This window comes from Saccopteryx leptura, chromosome 5 (assembly GCF_036850995.1).
Source record: "Saccopteryx leptura isolate mSacLep1 chromosome 5, mSacLep1_pri_phased_curated, whole genome shotgun sequence".
Taxonomy (NCBI): domain Eukaryota; kingdom Metazoa; phylum Chordata; class Mammalia; order Chiroptera; family Emballonuridae; genus Saccopteryx; species Saccopteryx leptura.
This window is the reverse complement of record NC_089507.1, coordinates 160,206,069-160,230,935: the sequence shown is the minus strand read 5'-3', so window position 1 is coordinate 160,230,935 and position 24,867 is coordinate 160,206,069. Positions and strand designations below refer to the sequence as shown.

General features: G+C 54.3%; 1 protein-coding gene across 2 annotated transcripts in view; it reads right to left on the bottom strand.

The window, feature by feature from the left end:
- Positions 1 to 24,867, bottom strand: part of ADCY3 (adenylate cyclase 3) — a 61,101-nt gene that overhangs the window by 398 nt on the left and 35,836 nt on the right. The window contains exons 4-21 of one of the 2 annotated variants that reach the window (XM_066386332.1): positions 18,796 to 18,926; positions 18,112 to 18,223; positions 17,885 to 18,012; positions 16,725 to 16,883; positions 15,756 to 15,801; positions 12,801 to 12,920; positions 11,084 to 11,226; positions 10,804 to 10,965; positions 8,810 to 8,897; positions 7,907 to 8,023; positions 5,551 to 5,810; positions 5,239 to 5,304; positions 3,804 to 3,885; positions 2,970 to 3,128; positions 2,376 to 2,522; positions 1,732 to 1,851; positions 682 to 802; positions 338 to 462 (exon numbers count right to left, since the gene is read on the bottom strand). In XM_066386332.1, coding sequence (XP_066242429.1) covers positions 338 to 462; positions 682 to 802; positions 1,732 to 1,851; positions 2,376 to 2,522; positions 2,970 to 3,128; positions 3,804 to 3,885; positions 5,239 to 5,304; positions 5,551 to 5,810; positions 7,907 to 8,023; positions 8,810 to 8,897; positions 10,804 to 10,965; positions 11,084 to 11,226; positions 12,801 to 12,920; positions 15,756 to 15,801; positions 16,725 to 16,883; positions 17,885 to 18,012; positions 18,112 to 18,223; positions 18,796 to 18,926 — 2,286 coding nt within the window. Of the gene's footprint in view, positions 1 to 337; positions 463 to 681; positions 803 to 1,731; positions 1,852 to 2,375; positions 2,523 to 2,969; positions 3,129 to 3,803; positions 3,886 to 5,238; positions 5,305 to 5,550; positions 5,811 to 7,906; positions 8,024 to 8,809; positions 8,898 to 10,803; positions 10,966 to 11,083; positions 11,227 to 12,800; positions 12,921 to 15,755; positions 15,934 to 16,724; positions 16,884 to 17,884; positions 18,013 to 18,111; positions 18,224 to 18,795; positions 18,927 to 24,867 lie in introns of both variants that reach the window. The other variant, XM_066386331.1, reaches the window with a different exon arrangement.

Here is a 24,867-nt window from a genome sequence, read left to right as displayed (position 1 = left end):
CTGCCCCTTTTGTGGAGCTGTCCTGCCAGGCCAGCTGGTACAGAGCAGGGTGCTTCAGGGGAGATCAGCTCAAGGCGTGAGACGCCAGAAAGTTCCCACCAAGACATAGATCTTATTACCCAGAACTCATACCGAAGTTTGGCACAGGGAGCTTAAGTACTCTCTCCTGCTGCCGCTAGCCGTGGAGGCGTGCTGCCCACTCCTGCCCACTCTCGGCACTGCCGCCTTAGTGCTCTGGGCCAATGACAAGGAGCCCATGCCCGGCAGAACATGCTCCTCCCATTTTGTCCCGGCTCCCTGCATCTGAGCACAGGTTCAGCTCAGCTGCTAGACAGACCTGAATGTTGCCCATGACCCCTGTGGACTCCATCCTGCTGGCTACGTTGACGGTATTGCCCCAGATGTCATAGTGTGGTTTCCGGGCTCCAATGACCCCAGCCAGGACCCCTCCTTTGTTCATGCCTAGGGTAGAGGCGCCAAGTTCAGCACAGCCACACACCAAACCTCTCAGAAGCTACCAACTCCTCTCTTACAGAATTCACCACCTGACCCCCCAAATATAAAACACTCTTTCACCGTGTGCTTGGAATATTGTCTGCTACCCCCAATGTGCTGGCTGAGTTGGTGCGAAAGGGTCGTTTCTAGCACACTCCTAGTCCCTTTGGGAGCCCGGAGGCTTACCGATGCGCAGCATGAAGTTGTTGAAGGACTGATTGTTGATGTTTGTGAGTGTGTCCTTCATGGCCAGTGCGAAGTCGGCCAGGTCAGCCAGGTGCTGCCAGCGCTCCATGTCCGACCTCTCCTGCATAAGAGCAGCATGAGAGCCAGGCACCAGCCAGGCCATGGCCACAGCGGCCTGCTCACTTCCCTCCCTCCACATACTGAGCTCAGTCTCTCTGCCTGCTGGCTGTAGGCCCCTCCACCTGCTTCCACAAAGGACTCAGTGCCGCCTTTAGCACCACTTGTCATTGTAAGAGACTTAGCAGTAGTCGTGAGTGAGGCAGATCCTACCCAGTCATTCACCTCCTGTCTGCCAAGTATCTGCTCAGAAGTCACGTCTTACCACCTTGTCTGACCCTGGTCTTCAAACTTGGGATAGTTGTCCTTGTTTTGATTCCTCAATTAGATGATAGGTGCTTGAGGGTTATGTTTCTTTAACTTCGCCCACAAAAATGGAGATGGTGGTGTAAGGTAAAATAGGGTGATAATGTTTTAAGAGCCCTTGAGGCTGGCCCCCACAGCTCATTTCCTCCCCTTTTCGTAGCTATATGTAGCTGGCCCCACTGGTCTGATGTAACAAAATAGGCTGATGTCAGCCAGCGGGCTCTGCAGAAGCCCCTTTTCTAATAAAACCACCTCCCCAATCTCTCCATTTCACTTTGCTGTACTTGTGTAGATGGTTCATGCTGCTCAGTCCTTATGAAAATAGAAGGGCATGGCCACAGTTACACACAGCTTCTCATGCCTGCCCTAGCCATGGGACAAAAGTGGGCTGCTGTGTGCGTTCTGTTCTCTCTGCTCATTCCCCTTTCTCAGTAAGCCTGACTTGAACATAAGTTGCTCAGTCCTAGTGGTGTGCATCCACGCTAGTGCACAGGGCCCTTGTAGAGCAGTGCTCAGGGTCAGCTACTCTCTCCCATCTGGTTTCCCACGTGTTAGGCGTGGGCTGCCTCTCCTTTGCCTCAGGAGGAAGAGCCTCATCTCCTCTCTAGCCACTGAGGTGGTGGGTACCTTGTTGGAGCTGGTAAAGCCATTAGTGTTGACATCTGGGGTGACTCCTGAAGCTGCCATGTAGGTACTGCCAATGGTTTTTATCTTGGTGATGACCCGGAACTTGGGGTTGTCGAGAAGCTAAGGTCAGTGTTGAGGAAGAGTAAACTGTCATCAGACAACTGCAGTGAATGAGCCACCTACATGACAGATTTGCCTGTTTACAAGGATCCCACAGAACAAAGATGCTTTCCTGGGAAAGCCTTATTCTGCCACCTGCCTGCCATGTGATCATGGGCAAACTCCCTGATTATCTGAGCTTCAGTTTCTACAACCTAACTTTGGGATAAAACTGCCAGTCTCCTGGATGGTCGACCATGTATGTAAAAGTTACCTGATAAGCTTAACGCATCTGAATTTGACGGCAGGGGAACCTAAGGGGCCTCAGGGTCTCAGCCAGTCTTGACCCTACAGCCTGGTAGGTGATTTCCCAGCCCGTCTCCCACAGGGCTGCAGAAGTGCCGCCGTTACAGGGAGGGGCATGGATGGGACAAGGTAGCCAGCTAGTGTGCCCCAGCTTCTCTCTGACTTCTGCAGCCTGTCCTGAGGTACAATCTGGACGAGCTGGCTTTGTGGCAGGAGGAGGGGGCAGGACAGGCACTCACAGAGTCAAAATCTGAGATGATCTCATTGAGGAAGCGCAGACACTCAATGCCGCCATTGTTGATGCTCTCCTCTGTATAGAAGTCAGCGAAGTTGGGCAGGGAGGCAAACATGACTCCAATCTCGTCGTAAGACTGGCTATACAGTTCCTAAAGAGGGAGGGCCAAAAGTATTCAGAGAAACGGGTAAAACTGTGCCACAGAAAGGAACGGATCTTCCACACTCACAACAGGTACACTCAGCTTTGTGAGCACACAGCTCCCAGATTATCCCAACTTTGAATTAGAAAACTGCTCTCATCACCCCTCTGACTAAACAGTTTCTCTAGTCCTGAAAGAGCCCTAGTTTTCGGGAAGGAGCAAGTGGCATTGGGAGGTGAGACACAAGCAGCGTTCTCTTTCAGATCAGCTGACAAAGCCTCCAGCCAAGGCTTTGTCTTCACAACTGGGGCTTCCCCGAGATGTGTCCCCAGAAACAAGACTGTAGCAGGCCCCACATGTCATGAGAAGACCTGGGGTAAGAGCTGCTCCCTGGCAGAAAGCCAGATGCAGACACAGCCTCATGGCTTCAGGCCACAGTATGAGGTCACCCCTGACCTCATCTCTCTTCTTGGAGCCCAGGAAATGCCGTGCCACGTGCTCAGGCAACATGTTGGTGACCAAGGCCTCATTCCAGCGTCGCATCTCGTAGACACGTTCCTTCTGGTCATGCACCTCGATCTTCCACAAAAACAGGGTCCGAGCCAGTTTCTCCACCTACAGACACAGCAGGGTGCACGCTCTAAGCCGGCTGTTCGATGGCAGATGAAAAATGGGAACCTGAATGGAGGGCTTCCACGTGGAAGAACTGAGATGAAGGTGGCTGCGTGGCAAGAGCAAGATGACCCAGAAGGCTCACCCCCTAATCAGACAGTCCGCCCACAGCCTGTGGGGTCCCATTCTATGGTTACGGTAAAAAGCAGAGGGGCCTCTGGACATGTGGAGCCTCCTGAGACCAAACTATAGCTACAGGTTGACTTCTGGATGGTGGTGGCGCTGGGGAGCTCCTAGCCCAGGGAGCTGACCCATCTCTTTGCCGCAGGGCCCATCTGGCCAAGCAGTGTCTTACAAAGGCTGTCCTTTCCCTGGCAAACCACTGGGTGTCCCCTGAGCTAACATGGAACTGGGAGTTTTTGCATGGGCACTTCCCTGCCCTCCCTGCCTAGTCTTTTCTTCCTTTTAACCAAAAACCTCATCAGCCTCTTTCCCTTTCTCTTCTTGCTCCATGGTCAGTGTGGAAAGTGGAGAAGGTGGTGGCCTGACAGGATCACGTGTCCTTTTGGGTAAAGGAGACCAGCCTTCCTCAGGAGCTCGGGTTCTCAGACCCTGGGCCTGCTCCTTAGGAGGCCCTGACAGGTGGAGAGAGGAGAGAAGAGGCGTGCAGGCACTCACGTGGCGGGAGAAGTAGTAGAAGCTCAGCACCATAATGAAGATCATCGCTGTCATCGAGTACTTCGAGGGCACCAGGCGCAGCCTGCAGGATAGAGACACTTGGCTGAGAGCGCACTGCGCTGCCCGCGTGACGGGTGTGTGATTCCAACTGGGCGTGCTCTGTCCTGTCCCCTAGGCCCAGAGACTTCGCCCAGCTCCTAAGTGCCTTCACATCAAGTCCAGATTCTCACTGGGCTCCTGAAAGCCAACCAACCTCACTGTGCTTGGAGTCCACATCAGGGCTGCTCCCATGTTTAATAAACACTGTACCCCTGACTGATCCCAGAAGTAGCTGCAGCCATGTAGGAATTTGGAGAAATGACACTACCATCAGTGACGGGATTAGGGCAGTTTGCCATGCTTTTTCATAACGATTTTTGCGTGGAGCGTATTTTCATTACGGTATAGGATTGCATGAATATACCACAATTTATATACCCAGTCACTGTTTATGTAACTTGGATTGTTTTGTTCTGGATGTTTGTACGTTATGTGTGGCTATTATGAATTGTACACACATCTGAGACATATACACACACACATGGATTTTTCTGAGGTGTGTGGGTTAGCAGTGGAATTGCTGGATCATGGGTCTATTTTAAGTAATTCCAAATGGTTTTCTAAAGTGGTTGTACCCATATATGCTCAGATTAGGGGTGTATATGAGTTACCATTGTACTGATATTACCAAACTCACACAATTCTTGCCAAACTGGTAGATGTGCAGCAGTCTTGTCTTGTGGTCTTAACTTGGATTTCCTGATTACTTAAACGCCTTTCATTTGTTAGTGGCCATTTAGATTGAGGTTTCTTTTGTGAAAGCCTATTCAAGTCTTTTACCCATTTTCTGTTAATTAACCTTTTGTTATTAAAACTTACTTGATTCTAGTCAAGTCACTGAATCATAGAACTCCAAAACTTCAGAGCTAGACAGGGCCTTATAGCACTAGGCCCACATCCTCTTCAGAGATGGAACCGACTCAGGAAAACGGGGCTGCCTGCAGCCCCACAGAATTACTGCAGCTGATTGAGAACTCAGGTCTTCTGTTCTGGGTTCTGTTCTCTTTGTTCTGCGGTGTCCTGCCTGCCAGCTAAATGCAGCACCGCCCATCTGACATCTCCCCTTCCCTTCCTCCTCCTAGCCTCTTCTCCCCTCTCTAACCATACTCTGCTGCTCTCCAAGCTTGACTGACTCGGGGTGAGCAGGTCCACACCAAAATCACTCTACCTCTGCTCCAGCCCTTCCGCAGAAATAAACGCTAACTTCTCTACTGAACATCCCTGTCACATGCCTTTGGAAGGGTGAGGTACTGGAGCTCTGGCCTGTCGTATTCCATCTCCAGAGGAAAGGGACCGAATGTGACATGCAGACCAGCAGGGGAAACGGTGACCTTACCTGTCGGTGCCATTGAGCCCAGGGGTGGAGAGTATCTGCATCTTCTCTAAGGCGACCACAGGAAAGCTGTGGGACACATAGCACACTCAGGCCCCATGTGGATACAGGAGGCTGGGACCCAGCCGAACACAGGCAACCCAGAGCTTCCACTCCTCAAGAATGGGACACACTATCCCAGTTCACAGCCAGTCAGCACACCTGTGAGCAGCCATGAACCCTGATTCCCACACCCCCAGGCAGATCCATGGCTTTGAAATGGGGACTTGGTGGGTGGAAAGGAGAAAGTCGATTCCCAAACAAGTTCCATCTTACTTATGTCCCTGGAGACGTCTGCGGTCATATTCGTCAAAGATGGGGCACCAGACATAGATGTTGATGACAGCCACTGTGCCCGTGATGAGCAGCATGAGTGTGAGCTTCACCATGTGGCTGACCTGCACCAGCATGATGGTGGCGATGAGGGACAGCACGGCCATGTAGCTGTAATACTTGGGGTTCCCCACGCAGCCGTCCTCCGTCTTCAACCCTGCAGTACCGTTACTGGGTCCCATGTAGTACTGGAGGCAGCTCAGCTGGAGGCCAGGACCGTGGGGAGAACACAGGGTCAAGGGCACAGCAGACACTGGTCAGAAGGCTGTCACGGCAGTGTGCACTCAGCTGCCACCTCTGGTGGCTCCCCCAGGAACACCGAGAAGGATGGGAAATGTACCAAGGAACAGTGATACAAATGTAATTCCTACTCTGAGCTTGACCATCATCCCTTTCGATGCTCACAAAAATTCCCTGAGTGTTTTTAGTGTCGCCATCCTGTGGAGAAAACTCAGAGAGGCTGGACTGGCCCAATGCACCCATTAGTATGTGGTAAAGCCAGTTAGGAGTCCAGTCTTCAGGCTTCAAATCCAACATGCTCTTGTGCACACTGCACTTTAGAGAGGAGCCACGGGGCGGGCCAACTGGCCACGCCTGCTCCCACTGAGAGGCAGGTGTGGTCAGGAGAAAGTGCATCCATAAACAATCAAACCTGCTTTTCGTAACTGTCTCTCACTGCGGCTTGGCTGGCTCTGGGGAAGTTCTCAGCACGGGATTCTAGCATGTGGGAAGTTTTCATACCGCCCTGGCTCTTCGCCCTCCACCAGCACCAGGATCTCCAGGGATCCTGCACAGTGCCCATGACCTTGGTAAACAGTGGTCCCGGATCCGAGCACCAGCCTTCGGCTGTGCTCTAACATGCAAAGGGCGCAGGGCTCTGCTTCCCTGCACTGCGGGCACCATGCAACCCAGAAGCATGTCAGGTTCTGGAGCTCCTAACTCCATTCCCGTTCGAGTTTTGATCAACTGACCCTAGAAATGTGTCACCTACCGCTGCCACAAAAAGTCTCCATGCTGGGTTTTATCCTGTGCTTAAATTGTTAAAGAAAAAGCAAGTGTGGTTATATTTGAAAAAAAAGGACTTTATTTTTAAGTATCTATACTACTACCAAAATTGGCAGGAGCTGTGACAACTGACTAGAGTATTAACAACAGGTCCCAGCACCCCATACTCTAAAATCGGTGGCTCTGAAGCAACAGATCTCAGCTTCCAACTGCTCCCCCTCAGCCCAAGGAAGCACACCACTCCCTCATGAGACCTGCAGCTTCTCCACATATTAAGGACAGTGGAGAAGAGGATTTGGTCGACTTCTAGCCATCTGTGCTCCATGCAGCTGCTTCCCAGTGACCCAGCTCTGGGAAGGTCTGGCCATGTTCACACAGACGAAGGCCAATGGGACTGTTCCTTTAGGGCAGGGGTTGGGAACATTTTTGGCTGAGAGCGCCATGAATGCCACATATTTTAATATATAATTCCACGAGAGCCATACAACAACCCGTGGACTACGCATTATCCAATAAAAATTTGTTGTCCTGGAAGACAGCTGTGATGGGCTCCAGCCACCCGCAACCATGAACATGAGTGGTAGGAAATGAATGGATTGTAATACATGAGAATGTTTTATATTTTTAACTTTTTTGTTAAAGATTTGTCTGCGAGCCAGATGCAGCCATCAAAAGAGCCACAACTGGCTCACGAGCCATAGGTTCCCAACCCCTGCTTTAGGGGAAGAGGTTTACCTCCCTTGCTCCTGACGGAGACCTGACACAAGCCACACTGTAGGAAATACTTAAAATGTGCAGACCATTTCAAGTATTCTACCCCTTGAGCAGTGAGATATGGAGACAGAAAACACGAGTGGGATTTAGACCTGCTTCAGTTCCTGTCACTTATTGACTGTGTGACTTAAAACAAGTGACTTAACCTCTCTGAACAGTAGGTTCTTCATATGAAACTAGAGCTAATAATACTGGCCTCTTGCGATTGTTATAAAGATTAAAGATAACTATAAACTGAGTTTGAAAAAAAATTTAAATAAAAATTGAGTCGTATGTAAAGCACCTAATGGTTCTGAACTCTGGGGGAGCAAGGAGCTGGGGAAAGAAGTCCGTCCCAGAGGTTTCCTGAGGAGAAGACCCCTTGGTTTGGCCAGGTGATCTGTTTAGGAACCTAATACCACTCCAAACCTGCGTCTCATGGTGAAGGAATGGTCTGACAAGCTGCCCATGCCACCCAATATGGAGGTCTTTTTCCACTAAGAGTGACAGTGCCCCTTCAGCAAGGACAGCAGGAACTCACCATGTCCACGACATTTGCCATAACCAGAATGAAGATGGCTAACATGGCCCAGGTGTTCCTGGCCCAGCGTGTCTGGTCAATCCACGTTGAGAAGGCCACAAGCTTCTTAGGAAAGGCCTAGAAGGAATGGAGTTTCAAGGGACATGAGCCTTTTCTTCTGTAAACATGACTGCTAACAACTCTGGGCGCTCCCACACTTCCCAGGAGCCCAGTTAGTAGCGCTTTACAGGCGAGTCAACCAGAACTCGGCAGAGCGGAGAAGGGAGCACGGAAATCCTGGTGCCGTGCATCACTCCGCGTGACGTATTTATGAAACAGCACAGCTTCTGGATAGCAGAACTCTTTCCACAGGAGACACAGGGTCCAGCCCAGGAGGCGGTGGGCAGCACCAGCCAGCAGTAGCCCACTCCTCATCTCCAAGTGGCAAGGCCAAGATGGAAGAATTTTGAGGGCCAGCCATCTTTGCCTGGCTATCCCTGCCTTTCCCAAGTCAGTGTACCTCAATCCTCCATTACCTGGCGTGCCACCAGCCGGATTAATTTTCCTAAAATACTACTTCTGCCTAATCATTCTGATCAAAAACTGCACGGCATCCCAGTGCTTACAGAAGTATTGTAAGTCTCAATCCTTTTGTCCGAGTTGCAGATGCCCCCACACACGGTCCATCTCTCTGGACCCCAGCTTACCCACACATACTCCAGTGTCCGAGCCCCCAGGAGCCGGCCTAAGTGTCTATGAGTGACCAATGCGGAATACCTGAATGGGTGATCTTGAACTGTCCTAACCGAAGACCTGTCATCTCTCTGTAAGGATCCGAGAGGACGCACAATTCCACCAGCACCCGCGATTCCGGGAGTGACGCACTCTGGAGGGCCACTGAGCCAAAACGAGGGTGCTGCTTACCCGGGGGAAGATGGCGGCCAGCGAGCAGATCGTCAGGACCAGCAACAGAAGCTCCCCCACCACAAAAGTCACGTAGTTTGTCATTAGCCTGTAACAGGGAGAAGGCAATGAGAGAGGGGACCAGACGGAGCGGTGAGATGGGTGAGGGGCCAGGAAAGAAAAGGGACAGGGGACAGAAGGCAGGCCCTGGAGGTAAGGCACAAGCCTGTACCTGAAAAGTTCTGTGTGATGCCAGGGGCCTGCCAGCTGGGCGCAGGGCCTAGGGACCTGCACCCTCCCCAGCTGTAACTGCTGGCCGGGACATTGCCCAGAGGAGGGCAGGCTCGCAGACGCCCCGGGCAGAGCTCAGTAGACACACTGGAAGGGGTTCTCAGAAATGTGCGTGCCACCATGTAGCTGTGGTAGGAGGGAGGAAGAACAGCTCCTTCCCTGCCCAGAGCTGCTCAGGTTTTATAGTGGACAGGGCCCTTCCACATCCACTTTCTCTTATGAACTCCGACACACTGTCGCCAAATCCCTTCCTCACACCCACTCCCCTGTGGTTCCACTCTCCGTAGTGTTCTTGCCAAGAGCCCTGCAAACCTCTGTGTTGCTAATTCAGTGCCTGATTCTCAGTCACCTCTTACCCCCTCCATTAGCTCTTCCCTGAAATACTCTGTCAGTGAGGCCTGCTCTGAGTATCCTATAAAGGTGCAAACACCCCAAACCCAGCTCTGGTGGGCAGCCCCAGTGCCTTCCTCATTGACTTTTATCCCTGTCTGCAGGGGCCCTCTGACTGCTTATTTATCTTCCCCTTCCAGAACCTAAGTTCCACTGGGGCAGGAGTTTTTATGTTTACTGCTACATCCCGAAACCTTAGCCCCAGGCACAAACTAGACAGGAAGTACCGTATTTCCCCATGTATAAGACACACTATTTTCAAAAAATTTGGAGTCTAAAAACTGGGTGCTGCTTATACAGTAGTTGCAGATTTTTTTACTTGCACTTTCCGCTTTTTTGCACTTTTTTTTACACTCATTGAAGACAGTGATCCGTCATCAGACACAGATGAGGACAAGCTAATGGATGGGAGTTTTGACAGTGATGAGAAGTTGTATGAATTTTATGATGAATAAAACTTGAGTTCAATAACTTTATGTAGTACCTTTTTTTCAAATTTCAGGCCCCAAAATTAAGGTGTGTCTTATACACAGAGTTGTCATACACACGGGGAAATACGATACTTATGAAGTGAATGAGTGAATTTGACCTTCACCCTGAGAGTTCTCTAGGGCTGGTACAGGTGTCCTCAGGTTAGCAGCTGCAGCAGCAGCTTTGGCTCTACAGATGAGTCAACTGACGCTCCAGGAACCTTCAGTGACCCATGTATGGCCATATAACAGTGAAGTGTGTTCAGAACCTAGGACCTTGTGACTGAGTCCAAGGCTCTTCAGAGTCCCCCAGACTCAGTGCTAGAGCAGCTCCACAGCGGCTCCTCCTAGATGCAGGGGCACTGCTGACCAGCGGGCAGGGACAGGAGACCAGCTGTCCAGAGCCCCACCCTGCCCTGAGGACCTGTGCTGTTAGAGCCTTCAGTCTGTGCCCTGCGTCTACAATCTGTCTTCACGAAGATGAACCAGGAAAGAAGCAGAGCGGCCTCTGTGACTGAAGCTGAAGTCCCCAGCCCATCTCCGCACCCCAGAGCCACTCAGGCCCAGCTGGCCAACGTCTCCCACCCTGTGGATCCCTGTCCCTCGGCCTCCTCAGCCCTGATCTGTTCCCCATTTTGATGCTAGTGCTATTCTAGAGCCCGAGGGGCAGAGAGAAGGATGGGGTCCTATTATTCCCTGGCCTGAGGTCAGTTGGCACTGTTCCAGGGGGAAACAAGGAACAAAGACGGTCTGCACCCGACATCAGGCTCCAGCTGGGGCACCCCAGCACCCACACGTCTGACCTAGGAAGCTCACGGCCTGCCGCCCTCCAGCCGCTGGGCTCCGGCAGCGCTGTGTCCTCACCAGGGGTCCACGAGGATCTCGACCAGGGCTGTGCAGAGCAGGACAACGCAGGAGCAGCTGAAGGCGGCCCCGCTCTGCTTCTCCTTCTCCACCGAGTAGCGGGTTTCCATCTCGGGGTCCATGAACCGCATCGACAGCAGGAAGGTGTTTCTCTTCTTCACGCTACGGCAGAAACAAGCCCCGTGACACAGGAATGGCATATCTGCCTCGGCCACCGTTAAGACGACTAACATCCCGAAGCCGAGCTAGGGCCTGATGAGAGCGGGTGCGGACCACTTACACCTGGGCGGACTCCCGCTCGAGCAGGGCCTCGTTGAGAAGCTGATTGAGCTCGTGCTCATCCTCGGAGGCGTCCACCACCCGGTCGGCCAGGTCCTGCAGGCACAGCCTCCGGCGAGGGTTGGGGAAGGAGGGGTTGTCCGCCTACAAGGCAGTGTGACAGAGTTGGGGGGCAGGTGCGAGGGGCTTGGAGAAAGATGTGGGGTTGCCACGCTCTTGGGGACTAACCCCTTGGCTCTAGAAACCACTTCCCAGGAGAGTGTCCCCAGGGCACTTGGGTCTGGACCAAGAGCCACGGTCCTTTCTGGTTTCCCTGGGACACCAGGCCCCGTGGCCTCTAACAGGAACTCTGCAGTGGTCACCCACTAACAGGCTTGTAGGGGAGTGGTCACTGGCTCCTGCTGGAGACCTGAGATTTGAGACCACTGCTGGCCAGCGCAGTCATGGCACAACCTGCTACGAGGATGGGGTGTCACAGCCACACAAATCAATCGGCATCCTCGGAGATACAAGTAACCCCCAAGCCTAGGACTTAATGGAGCTCTTGAAGGAGATCACATCTGGTTCGTTTTGGAGAGGAAGTAATGGGCCAGAAGGGGACATCCTTGTGGGGTTGGGTACCCACTGCCATTTTTATTCACAGTCACAAAGAAAAAGCATCAACTCCAAAACAACGAATCCAGTCATTATGCGGCCATTACTACAAATAAGAATCGAGACTGGGCACATGCTGGCACGTCAGAGCTGTCTGCAGGGCCCAGTGTGCTCCTGGGAGCCAGAACCAGGACACCCTACCCTCAAGCTCAGGGGCCACTGGTTGACAGTTCGACCCCACACAATTCAGTTTTCCAGCCTCAATTTTCTTCTGTAAAATGAAGCGGATGGTCTGTCCCAGCACCCAAGATCTCTGCCCCTGAGGCACATCCTGGAGCAGTGCGACACAGGCTAATTGTGAGGACACGAGAAATCACAGGCTGCTAACAGTCTGTCCTTGTGAGGGAATTACATCTAGTGTGACCACTTTCCATCAAGAAAATCACAGCAGGCAACAGCAACAGAACACTGTGGGCTCAAGAAAAAGTCCCCTTTCTGCCCTTTCTCCTCTTTTCTCCAGCACCTGGTCTCAAGGTGCCGGTCAGCTCAGCGGCCCCCTCAAAGGAACATAGGGCATGCTGCCCACCAGCTCCCAGCAGCCATGGCGAGGCAACCCCCATCTCAGCAGCTGCCCCAGTCAGTGCCCACTCAGGAAGCTTAGTACTGGCCCGATTTTGGACGTTCTCCCATAACAGATCCCGTCCTTGGGGACACAGCATGTTAATTCCTTTAGAAATTCTGCATCTGGGCATGGGACTGGGCAGTCTGGACCTAGCCAGAGAGGTGAGCTCAGCCCTGAAGTCTCACTTCCAAAACAGTCTTGGACCCCGGAAGATTTTCCATGGGTGTCCTCACTGACTTCCTGTCTGCAGACTCGGGGACATCAGAGACAGGCAAGGCTCCGAGATGAGCACCACTTCCACTATCACCCATCCCCACCCCACAGAAATGACAAGGAGACCAGGACTGGGGCTTGGGGGCAGGTGACATGCCAGGGTAACACTGCTACAAGGAGCAGAGCCTGGCCAGGGGCCAGCTCTCCCACTCTGAGCACAGAACCACCTCAGCAATACCTGCCTGCCTGCCATCCCAGCCTCCACCCTGGCCTGGACTGTGCCCACTACCTGGGTGTCGTGCTCCTCCGATGTGGACCCGCTGGTGTGAAGGCTCCCGTTGGGCTCCTTGGTCTCGATGAGGGCAGGGGAGATGGGCTTTGAGGAAGCTGGTGCTCCATTGGGCAGGGCCTGCAGTGGGAAGCAGCCGCCATCAGGGACACCAGGCACCGCCCGCTGCCCACCCGTCCTGTGGTTCGTCCACCAGCAGTCTAACGTCTTCACTAGAGTGAAAAGCCTTATAGACTTAGAAATGTCACTACTCAATTCCTCCTTTAGAACATTAGTTTTTAAATGCTATCATTTTCTAGTATTAATTTCTACTATTAAAACTTGCCCTACTATTCCCAATCCTATTTCTATAACAGTAACTGAATGACATAGTGATTCAGAGGTCTTTTTTTATGGAGAGCCCTGTCAAATGCCTTCCTAAAGTCGGCATACTGTATCCCATAAACCAATATCCCCCATGATTCAAGTTAAATACTATCACAGAGAAAAATCATTCATTCATTCAAGAAGCGTTAAATGAGTGCCTGCTGTGACAGGAACTGATCTAACTCCTGGGGATACAGACAAAATGTCCTGACTTTGAGAGCTCACATTCCACAGAGGAAAGGCAGTTAAAGAACAAGGAAAGTTGTCACAGTATGTAAGGAGAGAGAAAGTGCTCTGGAGAAAGAAGAAGTCGGCAAGGGAACACAGGGACTGTTGGGGAGTGTGACTATATAAAGAGCAGGTCAGTGGAGGTGTCACCGTGAAGATGACATTTCAGTAAAGACCTGAAGGAACAAATCGTGCAGCTCTCTGAGGATGGGGGTCACAGGAAGAGAGAGAGGCTGGTGCAAAGGCCCTGGAAGGCCCTGGAACAGGCGCGCACCTGCAGTATCCGAGCAACAGCCTGGAGACCAGTGTTGCAGAGAGGGAGGGGGACCAGGCGGTGAGGGCCTGACCCGGCAGGTCTTCCTGACCTCTGTAGCACTTTGGCTGTTCCTCTGAGCAACACAAGGACCAACAGAGGGTTGAGCAGGGGAGTAACACGGTTTCACCTAACATTTTAGCAGGACTGCTCTGACTGCTATGTTGAGAAAGAAAATGGAGGGCAAGGACAGAGCAGAGTGACTGGCTGGGACACTACTGCAGTGATCCTATATGCGATGATGGTGGCGCAGATGGGGATGACTGCTGGCGGCTGTGAGGTGTGGGGTCAGAGCTCTATCCTGAAAGAAGGGCCAACAGGACTCGCTTGTGGATGGTAAAGAGGAGGGTCAAGGATGTCTTCAGAGCTCTCAGTCTGAGCAGCCGAAGAGACAGAGCAGCTGAAGGGACAGAGCAGTGGACCAGGAGGGAGACAGGAAGAGCGGTTCTCGTGTGGAGGGAGGGTCGGGGCTCAGCTTTGCTCCGGCCGACACCGAGATGCCTGTGATACACACGGGAGGTTTGCCAGCAGCTGGCGGCTGCGTGCAGGGAAGCGGGCTGGGGCCAGGAGCTCAGTCTGGGAGCTGTCGGAGATGGCAGCTCAGATGAGACTGGATGAGACTGAGAAGGTAGGCAGAGGTGGGAGGTGTCTGCTCACACCCTCCTCCCCATCACCTCACTCAGCTGACCCGCAGGGAGAGAGTTCTGCAAAATGGAATCATGCAGATCGGTGACTTCCAGAGAGGCCACTGTCATCACTTTCCTTAACTCAGAGGTCGGGAACCTTTTTCGCTGAGAGCCATGAACGCCACATATTTTAAAATGTAATCCCGTGAGAGCCCTACGACCCGTGTACTTTACGCATTATCCAATAAAATTTTGGTGTTGTCCCAGAGGACAGCTGTGATTGGCTCCAGCCACAAGCAACCATGAACATGAGCGGTAGGAAATGAATGAATTGTAACACATGAGAATGTTTTACATTTTTAACATTACTATTTTTTTTTATTAAAGATTTGTCTGCAAGCCAGATGCAGCCATCAAAAGAGCCACATCTGGCTCGCGAGCCATAGGTTCCCGACCCCTGCCTTAACTCCTCTCATGGCCCTCCCTACACAGTTCCCGCGTGGTCACCCCTGACTCCGCAACTAGGCTAGGGGATCTGTGAACATTGCCTCCTCCGAGTTCATCTTGAGTGGGACTTCCTAAACAACTGTGATGCTAATCACACGAGCTCACGACCTTGACAGGCCACCTCCTTCCCCAGGCACATGCGCAGCCCCAGGGTGAAGCCACTGGAACCACGGTCCCAGAGACGATGCCCCAGAGTGCTGGCGGGGAGGGACACCTGATAACTATCTGACGAATGTCATGTAACAACAGGCTTGTTTCACTCAAAAACAGAGCTCCTAGAACGAAGCTCTCCTAGCTCAAAGACGGGGAGCCCTGGAAGGGTGGAGATGAACATGCAATCGTCAGGAAATAATCATCCGGCTACCAACCACACTCAGTGTGCCCAACCTCACTGATGACTAAGACACTAGCGTAAATGTGGGACATCGGGCTTCCTCTTGGAGTGAACGAAGGCAGCAAGGGAGTGAAGAGCCGGACGGGCACGGGAAGGCGGCCGAGGTGAGGAGCAGACACGGTCCTCCTCTGCTCCACGACCAGTCCCACCCACACCCGCCCTGTGCTCTCTACCCTGGCGTCCATGTCACACTGTGGCTTCCACTGCTTCCTCCAGGCAAGGGCCCTTACAGCAACCCGGCTGCTCCTCTGAGCACTGCTTATACACTCCCAGTGACAGGTCATAGCAGTCCCCTTACTTCTGACTTGCCACGAATGGCATCTACCGTCCCCCCAGACACCAGCCTGCCCTCTGAGAGGAGGCCTCTAGTGACCTGCTCCCTGGGACTCCGTCACTGCCACACCAGCCTGCACCTCACGTCTCACATTCCACCACCTTCAAGTCCTGCTGACCCCTCTGCAGCCTCCTTCTATCCCCTCCTCTCCATCCCCCTGGTCCCAGAGGTGGGGCCGGGGTCTCACCGAGCCGTTGAGGCCATTCTGGGTGGCGGTCTTCTTCACCTCTGGCCTGGACGCAATGATGAGGTAGGTTTCAATGCCCTTCTCCTCAAGGTAATCGCAGCGGCTGCCCCCATCGCCAGGCTCCACGTCGAACTCCCCCTTCAGGCAGTCCATGGTGCTCTGGGAGATGTGCACGCGCCTGCGCCACAGCGGAGGCCCTCAGCGGGGACCCCGGGGACGGCGGGGACGGCTGCTGGGGACAGTGGGCCCAGGGACACAGCTGCTGCTCGGGCCAGCGTGTCGGGGCGTGTGGGACGCAGGACCATACAGAGCAGAGACAGGGACTCCTGTGGGGCAGGGTGGCACCTGCCCCTCTCTCTCAGCCTCAGTGTTAAATCCATGACAGGAATGAAATTTTGCCCTCACAGGCTGCTCAGAGTATCCAATGAGAAAAGGAAATTTAGAAGTCTGCTCGGAATTCTAGAGTCGTAAGGTTTGATTATTACCCACCTTTCAGGATCCTTGGTTGCAACACCTGCTTTCAGGGGGCAATGGACTCACTTCTGGGGAGTCACCACTGAGGAAGAGACTTGCGGCAGCCCCGAGAGGAGCGCCCCAAGCCCAGTGGGTAAGGTTTCACCGTGTCCTCAGTCTGTCCACCCCAGGGGCAGGTCCTGGCCTGGCCGATTCGGTGACAGAGCTCAGACATGCGGCTAGACCGTGACTGCTGCCTCCAGAATGTCACCTGTAACAACGCCCTTTGGGGCTGGGCATACTGCCTAAGGTAGCTGCGACTGCTGACGTCAGAGCCCAGGCAGCCCCACCAGCGGGTCAGGGGATGAGCGGACAGACAGCTGCCGAGGTCCAGGCAGGTGAGGCCACAGCCAACCTCAGCCCAAGGAGGAATGCCACTCCACAGCCCGCAGGATAGGTGGGACGTGCCCTCCCTGGGCCCTCACAGCAGCCCACTGGGGAGGAACACGCACTCACCCGGGGATGCCACCAGCCTCCATCTTGTTGGCCACAGTGACATCAGTCGACCACACGTCATACTGCCAACGCTTCTGGCCTAGGACGCCCCCCAGCACCGTGCCCGTGTGCACCCCCACACGCATGTCCACCCCAGTCTTCGTCTTCTCCCGCACGTACCTGCCAGGTACACACAGAAAGGGGGAGGGTCCAGCATGCCTGCAGCATGATGGCAGCCCCTCGCCCTGTGGAGGGATCCCACACAGGCTTCTGCCCTCTGAGCCAAGGGTGCCCAGCTTTCTGCCTGTCTGTGAGCTAAGCATGCAGGGTGACTGCCCCCGGCCCCTTTCCCTTGAGGGCTGCACGTGTGGAGGGTAAGCTCCCTGGCTGAGACCTCTGGGAAGACACAACACAAATTCGGAACTCTGCCCGACGGTGAGGGGTGGAGGTGATCTGTAATCCTGGGCCACTGCCCCTGGGGAAAGGCCCCTGTTTCCAGGCAGCACTGGAGGGGACACCCACCAGAGGCGTTGAGGGGACAGGCGAGACCACAGTGGGCTGGGGTCTGCAAGCCCACCTGATTAGAGCCGCAATGGGGAAGAGCAAGGGGGGTGGAGTTCCCCATCCTCCTGGCTCATGGAGGTGAGGCAGGGGCCTGGCTGGCTCAGATGCCAGGGTTCCACCCTGTCTCTGCCACCCCATACGCCTGGTGACCTCAGCAGTCCCTTCTCTGCTGTACAAGGACTTGCTAATCTGAGAGACTGGCACAGTGATCCCTGAGGCAATGTGCCTTGGAGGGACGTGGGGAAGAAACACCCTGAGAAGAGATGGGGACTGCCCAGGGAGGAGCCAGCAATGTGAGGTGGTACGTGACTGTCACTACCACGGCAACTTCCAGGAGAAAAGAGCAGTGCAGACTAAGGCAGAGAAGCCCCTCTCAGAGGCTGCAGCGTCCCCCAGTTCCCCTCAGCTGTTAGGAAAACAAGTCACAACCCACCTTCTCAGAGTGGGAACCGGGGACAGGGGGACCTGCCAAATCATCCCACATGACATCGCTACCTCCCACATTCTGCATCTGAACAGGTCTGAAGGGGGTCTGGGCCACCACAACAGATCTGCACAGAAGCCTGCTTCTCCCACGGGTCCAGGCGTCCCCTCTCTCGCAGGGGCGCCCCACGTACGAGATGGCCTCCACCATGGCAAGCCCCATGAGGATGGAGCAGACGGCGTGGTCCTCCCGGTAGTCAGGCAGGCCACAGATGCAGTAGTAACAGTCGCCCAGGATCTTAATCCGCAGCTGGTGGTATTTCTGAAAGGGCAGGGCATAGGCATGACCATGGGTTCCCCCTCGGCACAGGAGAGACCAGCGGCAGGGGCCCATGGCGCCAGGCCGCCCGGGCGTACTCACAGCCGCCAGCTTGTCGAAACGGGCAAAGAGCTCGTTGAGCAGCTTCACAAGCTCCTGAGCGCTGCAGGTGGAAGACAGCTGGGTGAAGCCCACGATGTCCGCGAAGAGGATGCTGTGCAGGGGGGGGGGGACCGGCAGTGAGGTGCAGCCGCACACCTGATGCCACTGCCAGCCGCACTCCTGATGCCACTGCCAGCCGCACACCTGATGCCACTGCCAGCCGCACTCCTGATGCCACTGCCAACCCCCAGCCACCAGGACCACAGGGGAAGCAGGTCCTTGCTCAAGCCCCAAGGCTGAGACCCTGTTGCTCTGAGGGTGACTTTGGGGCGCGGGCACAGCTTATCCTTGTGGACTTCCCTGTATGGTCCCTCCCACACTGCCTCCCTCCTGCCCCAGAATGAAGGTGCCAGGAGTCTGGCTCTGACCTCAGTGCTGGCCCTGAATGCCCGGCAGCCTCACGGACGTAACCTCCGAGCTCTGGGGGATGCTGGGACAACTACAGGGCTGGACCACACGGCCTAAGCACATCTCAGCCCTGCTTTCCTTCAGCCAGGCTGCTCTGCAGCGGGGCTCCCCTGGCTCCTGGTCCCGGGGCGGGGGAAGACCTCAGATCTGTGGGCCTTGGCTGGCCCCAGAGTCCCACCCACCCTGCACCTGGAGCCCAGCCCGAGGCTGGCGCACCTGACGTTCTCGTGGCGGTACATGTACATGGTGTTGAACTGCTGCTGGTCCTTCTGGCTCTCGTCCTTCTTCATGTCCTTTAGCATCTCGTCGGCCACGTGCTTAGGCAGGATGGAGAGCATAAGGTTCTCCTGCCAGGGGGAGCACAGGGTGAGTGGGGGGTGCAGGATATAACCTGTGTTCTTCCAGGGAAGGGGGCAGTGGGAGGCAGCAGTGAGCACAGGGGCTGGGGTGGAAATTTAGGGTCCCAATCCAGTCCTCTGAGGTGCTCCAGCCCCCAGCCATAGTCCCAACTTCCCTGAAAGCAAGCCAGGCCTCCTCAGGGGCAGTCTGCCTGACTCCTAGCAGGGCCCAGGCTCCAGGACTGCCAGCTGGGGCAGGAGGAAGGTAGCAGCAAAGCATTCCATACAGCCCTGAAGCCCACGACACGGGGCCTCCAGAGCCACTGCAGTAGGAGGCTGAGAACTTGCCCCTGGGGCCAGGGTGTGGGGAACTGTCACTTTTTGCATTATGTGTATTTCCATAACTTTTTTCCAGAGCGTAACAAGATAGCAGCTGTGGCTGTAATCAAGGCCACCTCAGAACATTAAGCAGACAGAGTCCACCTGAAATTGCCCTGATAAAATGGGTTTTAAACAAGCAGGAGGAGGACATAGAAGAACGAACAAATAATGACTGATGAAAAAAGAGCAAAACAGGTAACTGCCAAGGAACTCAACAGCAAAGAACATTTTAGTAGGCAGAGCCAAAGGGAGGAGAGTGGCCACGCGGCAGTGAAGGACGGGCTGCGCTCCGCTGCCAACTTCCCTCCTGGCCCAGGACCCTGTCACCACCACCCTGGGATTTCTGTGTCAGCCACACTCTGCTCCTCCTCAATCCACCGTTTTCTTTTTTTTTTTTTTTTAATTAAGTAAAGATGGGGAGGCAGAAACTAGACTCCCCATGTGCCTGACAACAGGATCCTCCCTGCAAGCTCACTAGGGGGCAATGCTCTGCCTGTCTGGGCCGCTGCTCTGCAACCAAGCTATTTTAGTGCCCGAGGCAGAGGCCATGGAGCCATCCTCAGTGCCTGGGGCCAACTTTTGCTTGAACCATTCAAGCCATGGCTGTGGAAGGAGAAGAGAGTAAGAGAGAGAGAGAGACAGAAAGACGGGAGGAGGGGAGGAGGGGAGAGAAGGAGATGGTCGCTTCTGTGTGCCTTGAGCAGGGGAATCGATCCCGGGACTGCCATACATCAGGCCGACGCTCTACCGCTGAGCCAACTGGCCACGACCCTCAATCCACCTTCTTCACAACCTTTGAACTTCCCCTGAGCTGTCATGCCTGTGGCCAGCACTCCAAGGTGGTCTCTAGCCACCACACTTCTCCAGAGTACCCAGGCCCTCCTGACTGCAGCAGGCCCCGATTCCCTTGCTCTCCTCGCAGCCCCTCCAGTGTCGGCCGGCCCCTCCTTACCACCTGCATCCACACCCTCAGTCCCCCCTCACATGCCACCCCGGCGCGGCTCCGCTGTGTGCTGGTGCCTCTATCAGTACAGACATTGTCTGCCTTTCTATTTCAGAGGTTCCAAACCCCTCCTGGACCCCTTTTAGGAATGTGTGATATCAGCTGTGGTTCTCCTAGAAGAGTGCTCACACACACATGCAGGATCCCTGACACCCATTCTCAGGGTCCAGGCCAAAGGCTCAACATCTCAGACGTGTTCTTGGAGGAAGGAGGCGGCTGGGGTCCAGGCACGCTGTGTGGTGAGCCAGCATGGGGACACGTGGCGTGGCCTCCCCAGCACACAGGCAGAGCCCACTCTTCCCAAAATAGCAGTTGCTGTGTGTTTCAGGAGTCACAAGAATGTTCCAAGCCTCTGACCCATTAATGACTCTTTTGGGAATTTACCCAACAAAAATAGTCCAAAAGCAGAAAAAAAAGATACACGTCAAGAGGAACTTCTCTGCAGCATCACTTACACGAATAGGAAAAACTGCGAGTGGACCAAGTGCCTAGCACACGGTGAATTAAATCGTGACACCGTTTGGATGGAAGACTGCACCCTGAAAACCGATCTTGATAAAAACTATGCCACAAGAAAACGACAACAGAGAAAAGCAGGACACAGAACTGGATTCTGTGAAGTGACTCAAGACCAGTGTGCACCTAAGTAAAGGCACGAGGTGGGAGCAGAAGGGAAAAGGGCACTTTAACTGGGGGGATGCGATTCTGAGAAAACTGTAAATGTTTTTCAAAATGCTTACGGTTGTTCCACTGCTACTGCTTTTTAAAAATACCATGTTTCCCCATGTATTAGACACTCCCATGTATAAGACGCACCTTAATTTGGGGGCCTGAAATTTGAAAAAAAAAATGTATAACATAAAGTTATTGAACTCAAGTTTTATTCATCATAAAATTCATACAACTCCTCATCACTGTCAGAACTCCCATCCATTAGCTTGTCCTCATCTGTGTCTGATGACGAATCACTGCTTTCAACAATGAGTGCAAAAACAAGCGCGAAAAAGCAGGAAATGCAAGTGAAAAATCTACAACCACTGTATAAGACGCACCCAGTTTTTAGACCTCAAAATTTTTCAGGAAAGGATGCATCTTATACATGGGGGAATATGGTACTTTTTAAACTGGAAATAAACACAAGACTTCCTGTTGCCTCCATCAGTGACCCTGACCGTCCCTTGTCTGTAACAACCAGCTTTCTTAGAAAGGGGAGGTCCCTGCAAGGCCGCTGGGCTGGCTCCAGACTCCCCCTTGGCAGCTCCTGGGAAAGGAGGCCAGCGGCCAGGTATGAAGCAAGGACGAGACCCCAGCCCCACAGCGAAACAGGGAGCCAAGTGGCAGCAGTCTCCCTGACTGCCTCGTTCTGCCTTTCTCATGAAACACAGCAACTCACCAAATGAACACTACTGACAATATCAAAATTGTCTATCTTTGCTAAAACGTTCTCATCAACCCTGTATTTTCACACATGTGCAACACGCCTCTGTTTTGTAGGTGACCAAACCGAGGCTTGGAGGAGTGGAGTGGCCTGTCCCAGCTTCCTCGGAGTTAGTGGCAGACCCAGACCTACAATGAGGACCCAGGGCTCTTCGACCACTGGAACACGCGGTTTTCCACACACCAGCTCTCTCACCTGCATCGGACGCTGTTCTGCTATGAATGTGAAGGAACAAGAAGTGCCCAACCCTTGTCTAGTACGGACCCAACAATACTGCTCTAGAAACCCGTATCAGGACTCTTCTGGGGAAGCCCACTGGAACCCTCACGGGGTAGCGCTGGGAGACCAGTCACCTAGTCCTGAGATGAGTCCTTGCCGAAGAGGACCCAGTGGAGACCTGTGTGGTGCCTTGGCGTGGTAGCCCAGGCGGCAAGCCAGGCCACCTCTGGGCGCCGGGAGAGCAGGCTGAGCTGGAGGCAGCTGCTGGAATGCCTCCCCACCCTGGGAAGCCCAGCAGGGAGGAGGGGGCGGGTGCTGCTGGGGAGACCCAAGGCAGGGGCTGGGGCTTTACCTGGCTCCACAAAGCAGACTCACAAAGCACATCTCCCTGAGCCTCGCCCCCTCCCCACCAGGCTGATGCTGGAACAGCCCCAGGACACTCAGGTGGCAGGAAGAGAAGGATGTGAAGGAGAGGCAGTGGGGAGGAAAGGCCTAGCTGATGCAGGGTGAGGGGAGGGGCAAACAGGTACACCTGGAGGAAGATGCTGCCTCCTGAGCTCCCGGCTGGACACTCGGAACTCTCAATGCCAGGTCTGAGCAGGAGGCAGCCTCTTGGCTGAGGACCTGGGATGACAAAGCAGCAGGAAACCTGAAACTCGAAGCCAGCAGACAGGACAGCAGTGGGATTTGCACCAACGTGGAAATGACCACACATCTCCAGAAACCTGGATGAAGACGACCAGATGCAGAGGTCCAGCGCTCACCAGGTTCCTCTGAGCAAAAACATCAGCTGCTGATCCTCACACCCCAACAGACCAGAAGTGGAGGAAGTGGAGGGAGAGGCGATCAAAGATTGTCACAAACAGAGGCAGGTGGGAGGGGGAGGGACAGAGGAATGGGCTCCTTGGTCTTTAACAAAAGTTAAGAATCTTGAATAAGGAGGCAGCAGACCCACTGGGTCCTCCCGCACAAGGAAATATCACCTGGGCCTTCACCAGGGACCGCCATGAAGCGAGGAGCCTGAGGCCGGGCACCTGAGGGGCTGGGAAGCAGCCTGAAGAAGCATTGCAGAGAACTCAGGTCTGAGGGCGACTGTATGGAAAAGGGGTGAGCCTTCCTCTGGAAGCCCTGCCCCCCACCGAAAGCTGCTGGGAAACACTGCTGCTTCCAGAGGAGGAACTTCCTACAAGTCAAAATGTTTCCAATAAAAACCGGGCTGCCCGAGAGGTGGTGACCCCTCCCGACACGGTGGGAGAGCCCAGGGGAGGTCAGCACAGGATGAGGCAGCCCGAGGATGGTCCAGCGGGGTTCTGGGGGCCCAGGGGCTGGGGCTGCAGAGCCTGGCTCCACCCAGCAAGGAAGGAGGATAGGCCACTTCACAGCCTCTGCCCAGCCCCACTGGGCTTTGACCCTTCTCCTAAAAACACACAGTAACCAGTGTCAAGGCCCTGGGAAAAGAACCAAACATGGTCTAAAAGTAAGAAGAAAAAGCCCTGAAAGTCTCTTGTGGGTTCTCTGGGTGGAGGAAAAACTGCCCCGATTCTAAGGAGATGCAGCCGAGGCCTTTTCCAGGCAGTGAGCAGACCCGGGGCGGGGTAGGGGACCAGCTGTGGGCAGGGAGATGGGGTCCCGCCTCCCAGGAGAAGTGGCCACAGTGGCCCTGGTCTGTGGCCTCACATGCTGTCAGCATGGCCTCTGCCAGGCTTTGGAAAGGACGCGATCAAGCCCCCTTCTCAGGGACAACTTAGGCTGCTGCACCTTTTCCCTGCCGTGGGGCTGGAACAAGGAAGGAGGCCAGCACTGCCTGCCCCAGGGCTTGAGCTGTCACAGCTGACACTTTGATGAGACATCCTGGAGTTAATTACAGCCAGCGGGCCAGCAGGGATTTGGACAAATGAGCTTGGCTGAACAGAAGCTAAGTTTCTACAATATCCTTGTAACGGGCAGCGGAGGACACCAGCAGTGCCCAGGTGGCTCTGTGTGTGTGTGTGTGTGTGTGTGTGTGTGTGTGTGTGTGTTCTGCCTGTCTAAGGATGTGCGGTACTACATATGTGTTGTATGTACACACACACAAGTGAATGTCACTACAGCCTATCACAGGCCGTGAGCAGACTCATGGCTGTCCACAAACATGTCCCTTCTGGTCCTGACTGATCCAGACTCTTGGAGCTTCAAGGCCACTTGAAAGCCATGAGGTCACTGGAACCTGCCCGGTGCCCACCCTGGCAGAGGAGGCAGCGGGGAAGGAGATGAAGAGGAAGAGCCAGAGCCCAAGCAGGCACGACACGGGAAACCTGGGAACTCCAGCGCTGCCCTGTGTCACAGGGCAGGCAGTCGCCATGTAGACTAGGGGGGCGCATAACCTGTCACTCAGAGAACAGTCATGGGTCATCTGTGCAAATCCTTGAGCTAAATGCTGGGAAGGTCACAGGTGGATAGTACTCCCAAGAGCTCAGATGGGTGGGGTAGGGAAGTCACAGGTAGTGACTGGTCTCAGGAGCAGGAGCGCTTTGCTGTCTTCAGCCAAAGGCTGCGGGAGTTCAGGGAGGCAAGGCTGCGAACCGGCCACCCGTAACCAAGGCCTTCAGGGCAAGACCAGCCTCCAGGCCAGGTCCCCAGAGTCTCCCAGGTGGACGGGTTCCAAGAGGAAAGCAGAGCCCCATTCAATCTCAGCGGTACCGGCCAGACTGACAGGTCACCACCAGGCCATGTCACCTTGAATGGCATGGAAATCACACAGACCCAGAGGCAGCCCTCTCCCTACTGGACACGGGGGCTCTGAGGACACGAGACTTCTCACCACTTGCCTGGACTCCTGTGCCATCAGCTGAGATGAGGCCACGGTGGGGCCAAGGGGACCGAATCTCAGGAGATAGCACTTTAAACCAGAAAGCCATGTGTGTGGCATC